Genomic DNA, 12,400 nt, shown 5'->3' on the forward strand with positions numbered 1-12,400 from the left:
AATTATTATGTTTATCGATTTTAATATAATTATTTTCAATGCAAACTGTCATCTATGTGCATGAGATTCTAGCACTCAATTCGATATATAATTTATTTATATATTTAAAATCTTGGACTGTTTTTTCTATTCAATGCAGTCTATTATAACCAGCTATCCAATTCTACATTTATAATCAATTAATATAAGCTTTATTATGAACGGAATAGGCGATATTTTTAATTATTTATTTTACACAATCAAACTTTGTATTTAAAGTTTATAACTATCAGGTCATATTCAATTATAATTTATGCATTACTACATTTACGAAAAAGAAATTATTTTTGTCAAAGGATTCGATGACTTTGGGTTTTTTTTTTCTTTAGGCGTAGTTTAGTTGGCATTTAAAAGTTATCACAGTTAATAATAAACAAAAAATAAATTAAATTTTTTTTTAAACTTAAGTAAACAAAAAAGTTTTGATTTTATGGACGAATGCAAGAAGGGCATTACAATAGGCATCTGTTTTAATAGGCATAGCACATAGCTTAAATTATTATTAATTAATCTGATATTTGGTAAAAAATCTACAAGAAAATTTTATTTATCAAAGTCGATAGGAAATTACTCTAAGTTTCAGTTTTTTAAAGCCATCCTCAGACTAAGTCTCCACTTTTTTAATTTATTCTTTTTAATAACCCGAAAAAGTTGTGAATGTATTAAAATAACATTAAATTAAAAAAAAATAATAAAAAGAATAATTAAAAACCCTTTTACAATGCAATTAGATCATTTTTGCTTATGAAGATCAGTCGACAACAAGATGGCGAATAAAGTTTTAAAATGGCTGACTTTGAGGTTAGAATTTATTGAAACTGCAAATTGATAAAAATTTTAAGTTTTTTCTTATGAAAAAAATTGTTTAAAAAAGTTTATTATGTTAAATTATTAAAAAAGTGAGAAATAATGTCTGAGAACGCTCTGAAGAGCCAAAATATGAAAATAAAAAATAAGAATAAAATTCTAGCGTTTTTAAAAATCGCTAGACGGGTCACACACACTTACACACGTGAGGAAGGCCACATTAAACTATTCTAAAGAGACAACATCATTGTAATAATAATTAATCATTATTAAATATTAAATATATTTATCGTTTGCTAATTAGCAAAAAAAGCTACCGTCTAATAGCCATTTTATTATTTAATGTTTATTAATTAACTAAAGCCATTTACTTTCGTTTATTTATTTTTTTTTCAATTGTAAAATCCATTAGAATTAGGATTTATTTTTTTGGAAGATTTTATTGTGCATTTTTAATAAGTTTTAGCGATGCTTACTAGCACCATTAACTAATACTTGATTGAGGTATTGTAGAATTACGACTGAAGAATAAAAAAAAAGTGTTTATATTAATTAATTGATAGTTAAATTAATTTAATTAAACACTGTTCCCAATATGGACGCAATTGTGAGCAGATTGTTGCAATTTAACATAGATATTGTAAAGAAGAAGTGAGCTTTTGTTTGTGGTTGATATTTTTATTATAAATATTAATATTATTATTAGTAAAATGATTTTTCATTAGCTAGTGTTTCTAATTGATTTTATTTGCTAAGTTGTAGAAAGTGATGTACTATTACCGTCTGTTTGTGGTGATACTGAGACTGATGATGAAGATAATGATGCTACTGATTCCTTGGTAATTATAGTCAGTATTACGTCAGTTGAAGTTTCGATTATTTTCTTCTCGAGATCTTTATTTTGTAGCAAAGTTGATTGCATTGCGTTGAACATTGCTGAGCGTGCTAGACGTGCTGCGCGTGTTAGTTCTCTGATGCTTTCTGCCAGGATTATTATGTCTGAAAAATTAAAAATTTTTTAGTAAAATAAAAAAATAAGAAATTTTAATTAAAAATTATAAGGTAAAGAACCCAGTACTTGAACACATAAAATGCAACAGACTTTTCGAATTGTTGCAATTCAAAATTCGTATATTTATTATGAGTAATATGCGCATGTATTATATAATGATACAGTATCTAATTACTGTAAGTTTTTAATTAAAAATCAAAACAATTATATTTTTGTTAACTTAAAAGTTGACATGTCGAGAATAGCCAATAGATGCTATTTTTTTATGAAAAACTTGCTTACTAAACTTACTTACTTAAAACTTACTTACTAAACCGTAAACCGATCAATCAGTAAAAAAAAAAAACGGCATATCATCATTTTAAGAAAAAAAATTATATCACCCAATGAAATAGTCTTTTCTAAATAATATATATTTTTTGCAAAAACATAAACTATAATTTTTATATTGAATTTTAGCGTCTAACTATACCTCCAAATTTTCAAAGCTGTACCCAGAACTTGAACAAGCTCGGGTCGTATAATTTAAACAGCACTCTAGCCTCTAATAGGTTTATAGACTAGTGATCATCATTGTGATTTGTATTAATTACTGCAGTTTTATAGCTAAAAATTAGTGTAGTTAAAAATTATTGAACGTTTTGATTTGAATTTTTTTTATTTATAACTGAAAATTTCCTTTGTCATTCATAAAAAATGTAATTAAGAAATGAAATACAAATTATCAATTACTTTTGCAACCGAATTGTATATATAACTTTAATTTATATGAAATACAAATATTTTTCATTTTTAAATGAACATATTAAATATTCATAGTATTATTTTTAATATTAATCAATAACATGTTATAAATTTTTGATATTTTAATAAAACGAAAATTTTTGCTGTTCCTATGACCATATATTTTATTAGTACAACTACTGACCCCAGAGTGTTCAACTACTGCGGCTTGTCAGAATTGATTGTTCAACTACTACTCCTTTCATAGTCTAATCTTAAAAACGTTGTAAAATTATAAATATTCAATTATCTTTGTTATTTTACACTTCAATAAATCAAAAATTATTAATATTTTCATGAAAATCACTTATTTGAGCTAATAATTACATCTTTATATATTAAAAGTAGGGTCAAATACGTTTTACTTTCAAACCTGTTTGACTACTGGATACTCTACCTTAGTCAATTATCATTTTTGATTTTTCTTCTGTAATTTTTCAATTTTTAGTCAAATAAGACATTTTTAATTAAATAAAAAATAAAAATTTTAAATTAATAATTGTAGTCAATTGTTATTTTTAATTTTTCAATTCACAAAAAATAACATCTTTGAGTAAAGTGAAGAAATAAAAATCTTTAAGGAGTCATTCTGGTTTGTTACTTTAAAAAAAAATTTTTATTTATTATTTGTCGAAAATACATATATTTAAAAGTATTGCGTCAAAATTTCTAAGTAATCGGCACACTGTAACTATATTATTTTACGATGTTTATATGGATGTTCGAACGAAAAAAAATCAAATTTTTTGCCAGGCTAAAGAAATTTTGTATGGTGCCGGCATCGCTGATTGACTTTAGGTAAGATTTTTTTTTTTAATTAAAAAAACTTTAAACTCGTTTATCTCAGAACTATGTTTTTCCTAGTTTACGTACATGATATCTCCAGAATCACTGACCCAATCGTAATGAAATTTAAACCACATATTCTACATAGTAGTAGCTATTACATCAGCTACAACCAAATCAAAATTTTGATTTTTATTATTTTATTAGGACTAAAAACTGTGAAAGAAAGCCTCATTTTTCAGTTTTTTTCTTAAATGACCGCCATTCTGTTATTTATTAATAAATATTAATCTCTGTAGCTGATGCAATAGCCACTTATGTATTAAACATGAATAATTTTAGTTTTTGTGTCATAGATGAGCCGTTATCAAGTTATCATGTATGTCAGCGACATACCAGCTTTTGGAGGAGTTCCGCTCACCCGTTGTTTATTCATGTGAAAAATATTAAAAAAAAAATTTAGATATTTTGTGTGTTATTAAAGAGTGTATTTGTTTAGCTGAATAAATTTTATATTAATATCTATAATAGTTATTAAGTAACCAGAATAACCGCTTAATTAAAAATTGTAGCCCCTTATTATTTTTTATTTTTCTACTGCAATTTTTCAATTTATTAAAAATTAAAATTCAGGTTTATCTATATCTAACTTATCGATAATTGATGGTATAACATGCTAAAGCTTTTAAAATTTTGAATTAAATCATTTAATATTAACCAGTAGGTCATACCTACTAAGTGATTTAAATTTTAAATGAAACTTTTCTGTTTATTGAGTACTCATTCGAAGCTTGATAAATTATTCATCTTCAATATAGATTTTATAAGAAAAAAACTTCCACAGAAATATTTTTCATTATGTTATTGTTACAGGTGATAGAGCTTAATATCCACGGCCACGACCCTAATTCCCATGAGATGTAATATTTACGACTGTCATAAGTACGAAACATAAAACCAATAAACCATAAAACCTTAAAGAGCTAAAGTCAAAATAAATATTTATTAGATTTTTTAAGATATTAAAGTATTTCTATCAGGAAAATTATTTTTTTTTACTTAAGAAAATAAAATTTAGATTTTATTTACCCAACAAAAAATTTAATATTTAACTTTATGAAATATTAAACTGAACTTTTTATATGCAAGTAGCGCTAATGGTGAAAATTTGTGAACTTTACTTTCAATAAATCACATATAATTTTCTATAAAAAAAATATAAGTGTAAGTTAAGATCAATGCTGAAATAATACTTTTTTTTTTTTAATTAAATTTTTATGAAATTTTACTAGACAATTTCCATAATAAAATTTTACAAAATTATAAAATTTTTTTTAGAATTATAATTTTTTAAAACCTCACAAAATTTTATTAATTTCATATTAAAGAAACAATGATTTTATAAAATTTAAATTTTAAATTTAAAATCGTGAAAAATCCATGATGCTCGTTACAAAATTTTTTTTTTTTTTAATTATAATCTCAAAATTCTCAAAAAAGTCCATTAAAATTATTTTTTCAAATGAATAATAAAGATTAAAAACTAATCTATATAATTAAGAGAATAAAGAAAATTTTGTCTCCTGCGTATTTATATGATAAAATGAGTCTTTTAAATTGAATTTAGTATCATTGGAAAGGTCATGACCTGAATTTAAGCTTTTTTAATGTTTCATATGATTTTCAGCAATAGCTAATTTATTATGATAACTTTTCGAAGTTATTTTAAACAGATTCGAATTTTGCGATAAACGTCATTCGTTTATTTATTTATTTTATTTTGTACATGTGAACGAGGTTATTGGTCAAAAATTAATTTCTATAATTAAGAGACGAAGGAAAATTTTGTGACGAGCATATTATTATTTAGAAAAAATTTTTATAGTTAAATTTGGTATCATCAGAAAAGCCCTGATAAAAATTCGTGCTATTTTACGGCTTTATACATTTTTCAGTGATAGTCAATTTTTTATGTTAAGTTTTTGGAGGAGTTTTGAATAGTTTGTTGATTCTATAAATTTGTTCCGTCACATTTGTCCATTAAATTGTTTGTAATTGATCCTGTCGTAGCACTATTATTTTTTAAATTTATTTAAAAAGTACCCAAACTATATATAGTGTAATTAGGAATATCAAAAAATAATTGAGCTAAAGTTTTCTTATCAATGATCCGTAAATCTCGGTAGTCACATAGTGACTGCAGGATGCTATTTTTTATTTAAAAAAAAAAAAAAAAAAAACCTCATACCTTTGTCATCATGAATAGGACTGCAATGTGGATTTTCTTTTTGTCTTTTAGCGGCATGAGTTATTTCTTTTTTCCTGCACTCTTGAACGAATTTAATCGATTCCAGCCAAAACTCCATCGCTTTGTGGACTCTCTCATTCATAGTAACGCCGCGTAAATGCTCCATCTACAAAGCCAAAAAAAAATCAACCTTAAAATAAATTCTCTTCCTCAATCACAATCAGCTAAAACTAATTACATCATAAAATTACCTTAGCAATGAGAGTAATAACTCGAGCATGTTCTCTCAAATGATCAATAATAAGTCTATCAGCTCTCGATGGATTACCCTGTAACCTCGGCACTGGAATATTGTTAGCACTAGTAACTCGTTTCCCAGGGAAATGAGCAGCGAGTCCAGCCTCGCATTTCTTCCTTTCTTTTTCCAGCTGCTTAAACTGATCAAACGTCTGCTCTAATCTTAAGTGCAATACACTTGACGCTCCAGCGCGTCTAGCTTTGATCCCACGCAATCCAATGCCAGCGTTGATAATCCCATTAATTGGCTGGACCAACGGGACTGATAGCATTGACGGATAAATATTCGGAGCACTGGCTCCCGCAGAACCACTGACAGAAGTATTAGCTCTAATTAATCTAGCATTCATCAACATGTCCGGTATCCTCATTGGTTGCGATTGTTGTTGTTGTTGTTGTCGTTGTTGTTGTCGTTGCTGTTGTTGTTGTTGCTGTTGTTGTTGTTGTTGTTGTTGTTGTTGTTGTTGTTGCTGCTGTTGTTGTTGTTGCTGTTTTATGATAGAATGCAATAAATTCGGATCGACGTTGCGTAATTGAGCTGCTAAATTACTGTAATTGATAGACCCAACTGCAGTATCATTTCGATTATCATAATTATGATTATTAACAGTTGGATTCAATGTTTTAGATACATTATTTTGATAAGAATTATTGTTAATCATCGACAATGTATTACTAATAGTAGAACTTGATTTCAAGTCAGTATTATTGGCAGTGTAACGTTGTGGATAATTTTGTTCAATATTTAATGGATAATTGTATTTATTTAATTGGTCCATTGTTATTGGTTGAGTAGTACCTTGCCCATTAATACGAGTGAGACGATATGGATAGCAATTTTGACCTGGATTTAAATGATTTTGATGATTTGGTAGTTGATTTTGATGACTCGGTAATTGATTATGATGATTAGAAAAATTTTGATGGTTCAGACCGTGATTTTGATGATCTTTTATCTTGATTGTTGATGTTGCGAACATTTTATTAACTAATTGATCGTCAATTTTTTGATTAACTGCCATTGATTTAAATTCATGATCATTATCATGATAATTGTTTATGTAATCAGTTCGTGTCTTATAATCGTAGTCCAGTTTATCGAAATTTTTTAGCCCGGAATTAGACATCAGGGATGACGTTGCTAAATTTTGAGAATTAATAGGATCGTCGTAGCGGTATGACGAAAAATGATTAAAATCTGGCGACAAGTGCTGAGTTTGCAGTGGAGAGTTTGATAAAAATCCAGAGTCTGTTGAAAAATCAGTCATTGCAGAGCCGGGCCGGTGGTAAGATTGATTTGTGTTGTTGAAGTCTTGGATATTTATCAGCGAAGCTCCACTTGCTGGGAGAGTTAAATCTTGATGGTCATGCAAAGTTGAGGCAGAAGGTGAGATTGTGTTGAAATTCAAATCGTGACACGGAAACTGTTGGTAACCGTCAAACGGGTCCTCGAAGTCTGTCCAAGGTGTCTGGTGGGACTGTGATGGAGGTTGATATTGAGGCTGAGGCTGAGGCTGAGGCTGAGGCTGAGACTGAGATTGAGGTTGATGTTGAACTTGGAGCCCGCTTGCTGTGAACTTTGAAGATATAAAATCGTCGTTGTACGCAGATACGTTCTTAAACTGACTGTTGACATTGAAGGTTTCTTGAGACACCAAGTCGTTGATGCAAAGTGATTCTAGGTTTGAGTAAATGTCCAAGATGTCCCGGTTTTCTGGCTGGTTCTGGATGTAGCGATACTGAGTGTCGTAATTTGAATTTGAACTTCCATTTTTAAAGTAAGAACTCTGGCTCTGGGGTTTTAGTAAATCTAGATCGTGGTACTGATTGAGGTTGTAGTTGTAGATTGGTTGGTCTGTTGCCGGATCGTCGGCTAGAACTTTTGACACCAAGTCATTTACCATGCTGTTGTTTAAGTCTTGTGTCTCTTCATCCTCCACCTGTATCATAAATATGTTAAATTACAGGCATGTATTCAATAAAAAAAAAAATTAATAAATAAAATTATTATACTTAAGCTAGATATTTAATGATTTAAAAAATTTTTGTTAGAAAATCAAAAACAAAAATGCAACTTTTTAAAAATATTTATATTGTTAAAATTTTTTTTCCATATTTAGAATTAAGAATGTTTAATTTTTTTTATCATTTTAAAGTATATTTTTTAACCAAAAAATTTATGATTTTTTATAGTAGTTTTTTAAATTTAAGGTAATTATTTACAAGTGGAGTCAAACGCATTTTGGGCCGTAATTAGGTGAATAATTGACATTTTCAAATTTTTTTTTGATTCTGCTTGTTTTTATGGCGCATTTATGATAAAAAAATGTCGTGAAAGAAAAAAATAAAGATTTCGATAACTTTTGCTTTCAAAAGTTGGATAAAATTTTAGCTCTCATGTATTTGGATAAAATTTCTATTTTATCTTTTTTTTGAAAAGTACTTAAAAACGAACAATTTAAAAAAGTTGAATATCACAATTTCTAAGAAATTTATAAACTTCTTAGAAAATTAGTTAAAATTGTGATAATCAACTTTTTTTTTTAAATGGTTCATTTCTTTGGTGTATTTAAAAAAAAAAATAACTCAATAAAATCAAATAGAAATTTCCTTAAAAAAATGACAATTAAAATGGTTGATCCCACTTGTAAATATTTACCAAATTTAATTATTTATTTTATCTGATAAAATCACCTACACAAACAAATTATTGACAACCTGAAAAACTGATCTAATTAGTGAGAATTATTGACGACCATAATCATAAGTCACAAACTTTCTGACCTAAATATAATTATCAAAAATACTTATTTATTATTTATTATTTCAATCATTTTTAATATTTTAAAAATAAAAATAAAAAAAAAAATTAGACACCACACTGTCTAAACTTTTTATCAATATGACGCAAATTCTATGAACCAATTATTGAAATCAATTATTTTAAAATTAAAAACCTTAAACTTGTGAATATCTAATATTATTGATTTTTCATTATTTTTATAGAGTATAAAATTTGAATAGATGAAATTAGTAATTAAAAATGAACTTTTTATTCAAGTTTGTCTCCAAAATAATTAATTTTTTTTTTAATTAATTAATATTTTACATACTTTATAACTATTAATTTTTTTCAGTTTTCCTAATTATAAAATTTGTAAAAAAAAAAAAATTGTTATTAAATAATTATTGAAATAAAATAGGGTGTCAATGATTGACACCTTTACTTCAATTTATTTCTGTCAATTGTCAGATTTCAGTGTCATAAAAAACAGCTTACCTTGTGATTAGTATTCCGACTCATCAAATCGTAATTCCATGGATTATATTCCCGGCATCTACTTGTGTCTGATATGCAATTATTTCCTGATGTGTCGTACATATTGATATCACTTTTAATCTACACAAAAAAAATAAATATTTAATATGAATAACTGATAAGCATAAAAATTATAGTAAGAATAAAAAAAGGTCAAAAGAATTAAAAAATTGGGAACAATTTTTATCAGCTACCTTTTCATTAGAATTATTTCCGAGAATTGACGTAAAATTTTGTACCTTGGAGAGAGCCATAATTTAAAATATTGTTAGATATTTACGATTACATTCTGAGAATTTTAATTTTTATTAAAACTGTCAGCAGTCACCAGTAACTTACACACTAAGTACTTTTGAGATTAATAATGATCTTTTTGACAGAGAACGATCATAGTTTTTTTTTATAATATGTCCATGTATTATATATGATAGGAAACTAAGTAGTTTGTCTATGTAATGTATTGGGTTCAGTTCGGTTCGCGACGAGAGTACTCGCAGACTCAGTCGACTCTGGTGTCTGCTGCGCCTGACCCTTCTTTGTCTCGCTTACACTTTCAGTATACATTACGTAGTTCGTGCTCTGTTTAATTTTTTTTTTATCAACGAGCGGGTGAGCTGTACTTTTGCGCTCTCTGTCGAATACAACGGAAAAACATAACTCATTGCATTGATACTTTAATGGATTCTATAAATCTAGATAAATTTTGCGAGTTTTTAATTTTTTATTAAAATTATTATGATGTAAAAAAATTTTTGTTTTTTTTAATTTATTGCTTCTCAGTAAAGAAAATAATTTTTTAAAGAAGATTTAGAAATTTTCAATTAGCAATTTTGGTTTTAATTAATTTAATTTAAAGAAGATTTTTTATTATTGAATTGTAGACTTTAGAAAATAAAAAAATTTTTTTTGATGCAATTTTGTTAAAATTAAATTTTATAAAAAATCGCTTGCAGTTAATTAAATACAAATAACGAGAAATTTTGAAAAATAATATACTTTTTTAAATGAAGCATTAAGAAATTTTATTGCAATATACAAATTTTATTTTTAGGATTTTTGTATTAATTCATCACTGAAAAATTAGAGTAGAACTTTTTTAGAGCAAATTATAAATTTCTAATAAAATATAAAAAATTTCAAAATTCTTAAAAATTTCTAAAGAAAATTTAACTATTCTCAAAAGAGTTCAATGAAAGTAAATAAAAATTTTTTACAATACAATATAAAATTTTTTTTAAATAAAATATGAACTAAAATTTTTTTTTTTAATTTCTTTGCAATTATTTTTTAATTAAAATAAAAAAATGACCAAGTATCTGCCGACTTCAATATTAGTGAAATGAAAAAATTAAAAATTAATTAATTAAATTTATTTTTTCTACAAATTTCATCTGGATAAATTGTCTTTGATTAATCCATAATTCTTCGTTTAATACTTTATTAAGTATTTTTATTTCTTTATTTTTTTTTTTTTTTTTTATAGAAGAAAAAGATTTTTAATTTCAAGATAAAATTTCAAACTTAAAAAATTAATATAAAATTTATTTGTAAATTTACTTGAAAATGAACGAATTATAAAAAAAAAATTAAACAATTATTTTTGTTAAAAAGTATTTGTTGACTTTTTAAAAAATTAAAAAAAAATAAAAAATTTAATATTTAATTCGTTTGTTTAAAAAATCTAAAATAATTTCTCGTTTTTGTCAACAATAATTTTTTAAAGCCACTAAATTTATCGCAATTCAATAGAATTGACTCAATTTGTCTGCTACTTTCACATCTACCAATAAAGTAAATTTTCAGCCTGCTGCGCTAAACAAAAGTGCCGCTTTCTGCCTTCGTCGAGCAAAAAAATAGTATACACTTCGCGGGAAGTAAATAAGAAAGCCTCAGATCACATGTTTGTCAACCTCGGCTTCGCCTCGGCCGACAATTACATGTGATCTGAGACATTTCTTACTTTACTTCCCTAAGTGTGTAATATACTATTTATTTCAATTAAAAAAAAATATTATTGTTTTTTAATCTCACTAATTATGTAAAGTAAAAAAGAATTAACTAGAAAAAAACAATATATAAAATAAAACAAATGAGATTTTTTATTTGTTGACAATTCTTAGAACTATTGTACTGAGAGTCATTTTATAACGTACCATTTCTTCCTGGAATCCGCCGAGCCTTTTTTTCTAGTTAAAAAACTCGATACTTTTAATCCGCGAAATATCGCTGAAAGAAAGAAGTAATAAATTACAACATTGTCCATTATAATTGATAAAAATATGTAATACATATTTATAAAAAAAAAAATATTAAACAAATTAAATCGATGAATATGAAGATACTTACAGACTTACACGCATAACCAATTGATTATTAATAAACGATTTAATAATTGATAATTCTGTTGTCGAATTTATTAAAAAAATATTTGATTTATAAATAATTAAAAATTGTTTATTATGATTAAACACTGGTAAAAATAAAAACGATTGAATAATTACTTTTTTTTAATGATTAAAATAAAAATGTATTATTGTTATTGATAAATATTAAAATTATTTTTAAAGACTTATTTATTAAAATCAACAATTTGACACGGTTCTGCCACTTAAGATCTGACGTGCTTAGACGTGTTTTATATGACAGACCACGAACAACTGGCGAGCTCACGAGCTAGTATAGTACCGGTAAAAAAACAATAGAATTTTGGCGGCCGGAAATTTTACTCACGACCGCCATCATCGTTGCGCGGCAAACTTTATGCGCATGCGCAGAAAGCAACTGCATATTAGTGGGTAAAAATTTAAATTCAAATTTCAAAAATTTTTAATGATTAAAAAAATTAAATAAGTCTTTTAATTATTTTAAAACAAACAATTCTCTTTTATTAATTCATAATAAAAATTGTGCTTTGAAATTTAAAACAAAATTTATTTAATAATTTCGATACGAACTTCAAGATATTTAATATCAATATTTGTCTTTTAAAGTATTTCGCTGTATTGCAAGTTTAAGTTCTCGAATACAAAATAAGTGAAAAAAAACAAATCATGTAAATTGCAAAACAATAACAATTATTTATTATTCTATTAAATTTATTTTTAAATGC

At 25.9% G+C, this 12,400-nt stretch overlaps 1 protein-coding gene across 3 annotated transcripts; it reads right to left on the bottom strand.

Annotated features, from left to right (window-relative positions):
* Nucleotides 1-1,592: 1,592 nt before the first annotated feature.
* Nucleotides 1,593-11,729, bottom strand: LOC123262419 (alpha-protein kinase 1-like). 3 transcript variants are annotated; one of them, XM_044724614.1, is made up of 6 exons: nucleotides 11,638-11,729; nucleotides 11,445-11,517; nucleotides 9,253-9,372; nucleotides 5,927-7,912; nucleotides 5,676-5,841; nucleotides 1,593-1,845 (listed from the first exon to the last, which is right to left on the bottom strand). In XM_044724614.1, exons 2-6 carry the CDS (start codon nucleotides 11,445-11,447, stop codon nucleotides 1,598-1,600), a joined length of 2,523 nt encoding a protein of 840 aa, XP_044580549.1. In that variant the 5' UTR covers nucleotides 11,448-11,517; nucleotides 11,638-11,729; the 3' UTR covers nucleotides 1,593-1,597. The 3 variants fall into 3 exon arrangements, with proteins under 3 accessions (XP_044580549.1, XP_044580548.1, XP_044580547.1); XM_044724613.1 differs by lacking the exons at nucleotides 11,445-11,517; nucleotides 11,638-11,729 and adding an exon at nucleotides 9,486-9,823 and having other exon boundaries at nucleotides 5,927-6,371; nucleotides 6,414-7,912; XM_044724612.1 differs by lacking the exons at nucleotides 11,445-11,517; nucleotides 11,638-11,729 and adding an exon at nucleotides 9,486-9,823.
* Nucleotides 11,730-12,400: the final 671 nt, after the last annotated feature.

Source organism: Cotesia glomerata, linkage group LG4 (genome assembly GCF_020080835.1).
Source record: "Cotesia glomerata isolate CgM1 linkage group LG4, MPM_Cglom_v2.3, whole genome shotgun sequence".
Taxonomy (NCBI): Eukaryota; Metazoa; Arthropoda; class Insecta; order Hymenoptera; family Braconidae; genus Cotesia; species Cotesia glomerata.

Excerpts from the sequence above, each read along its gene's own strand:
- LOC123262419 (XM_044724612.1), bottom strand. The coding sequence starts at position 9,545 with ATGGCTCTCTCCAAGGTACAAAATTTTACGTCAATTCTCGGAAATAAT. Across the intron at positions 7,913-9,252 it reads GTCGGAATACTAATCACAAG|GTGGAGGATGAAGAGACACA; the intron begins GTAAGCTGTTTT and ends TTTATGATACAG. Across the intron at positions 1,846-5,675 it reads TCCTATTCATGATGACAAAG|ACATAATAATCCTGGCAGAA; the intron begins GTATGAGGTTTT and ends TTAATTTTTCAG.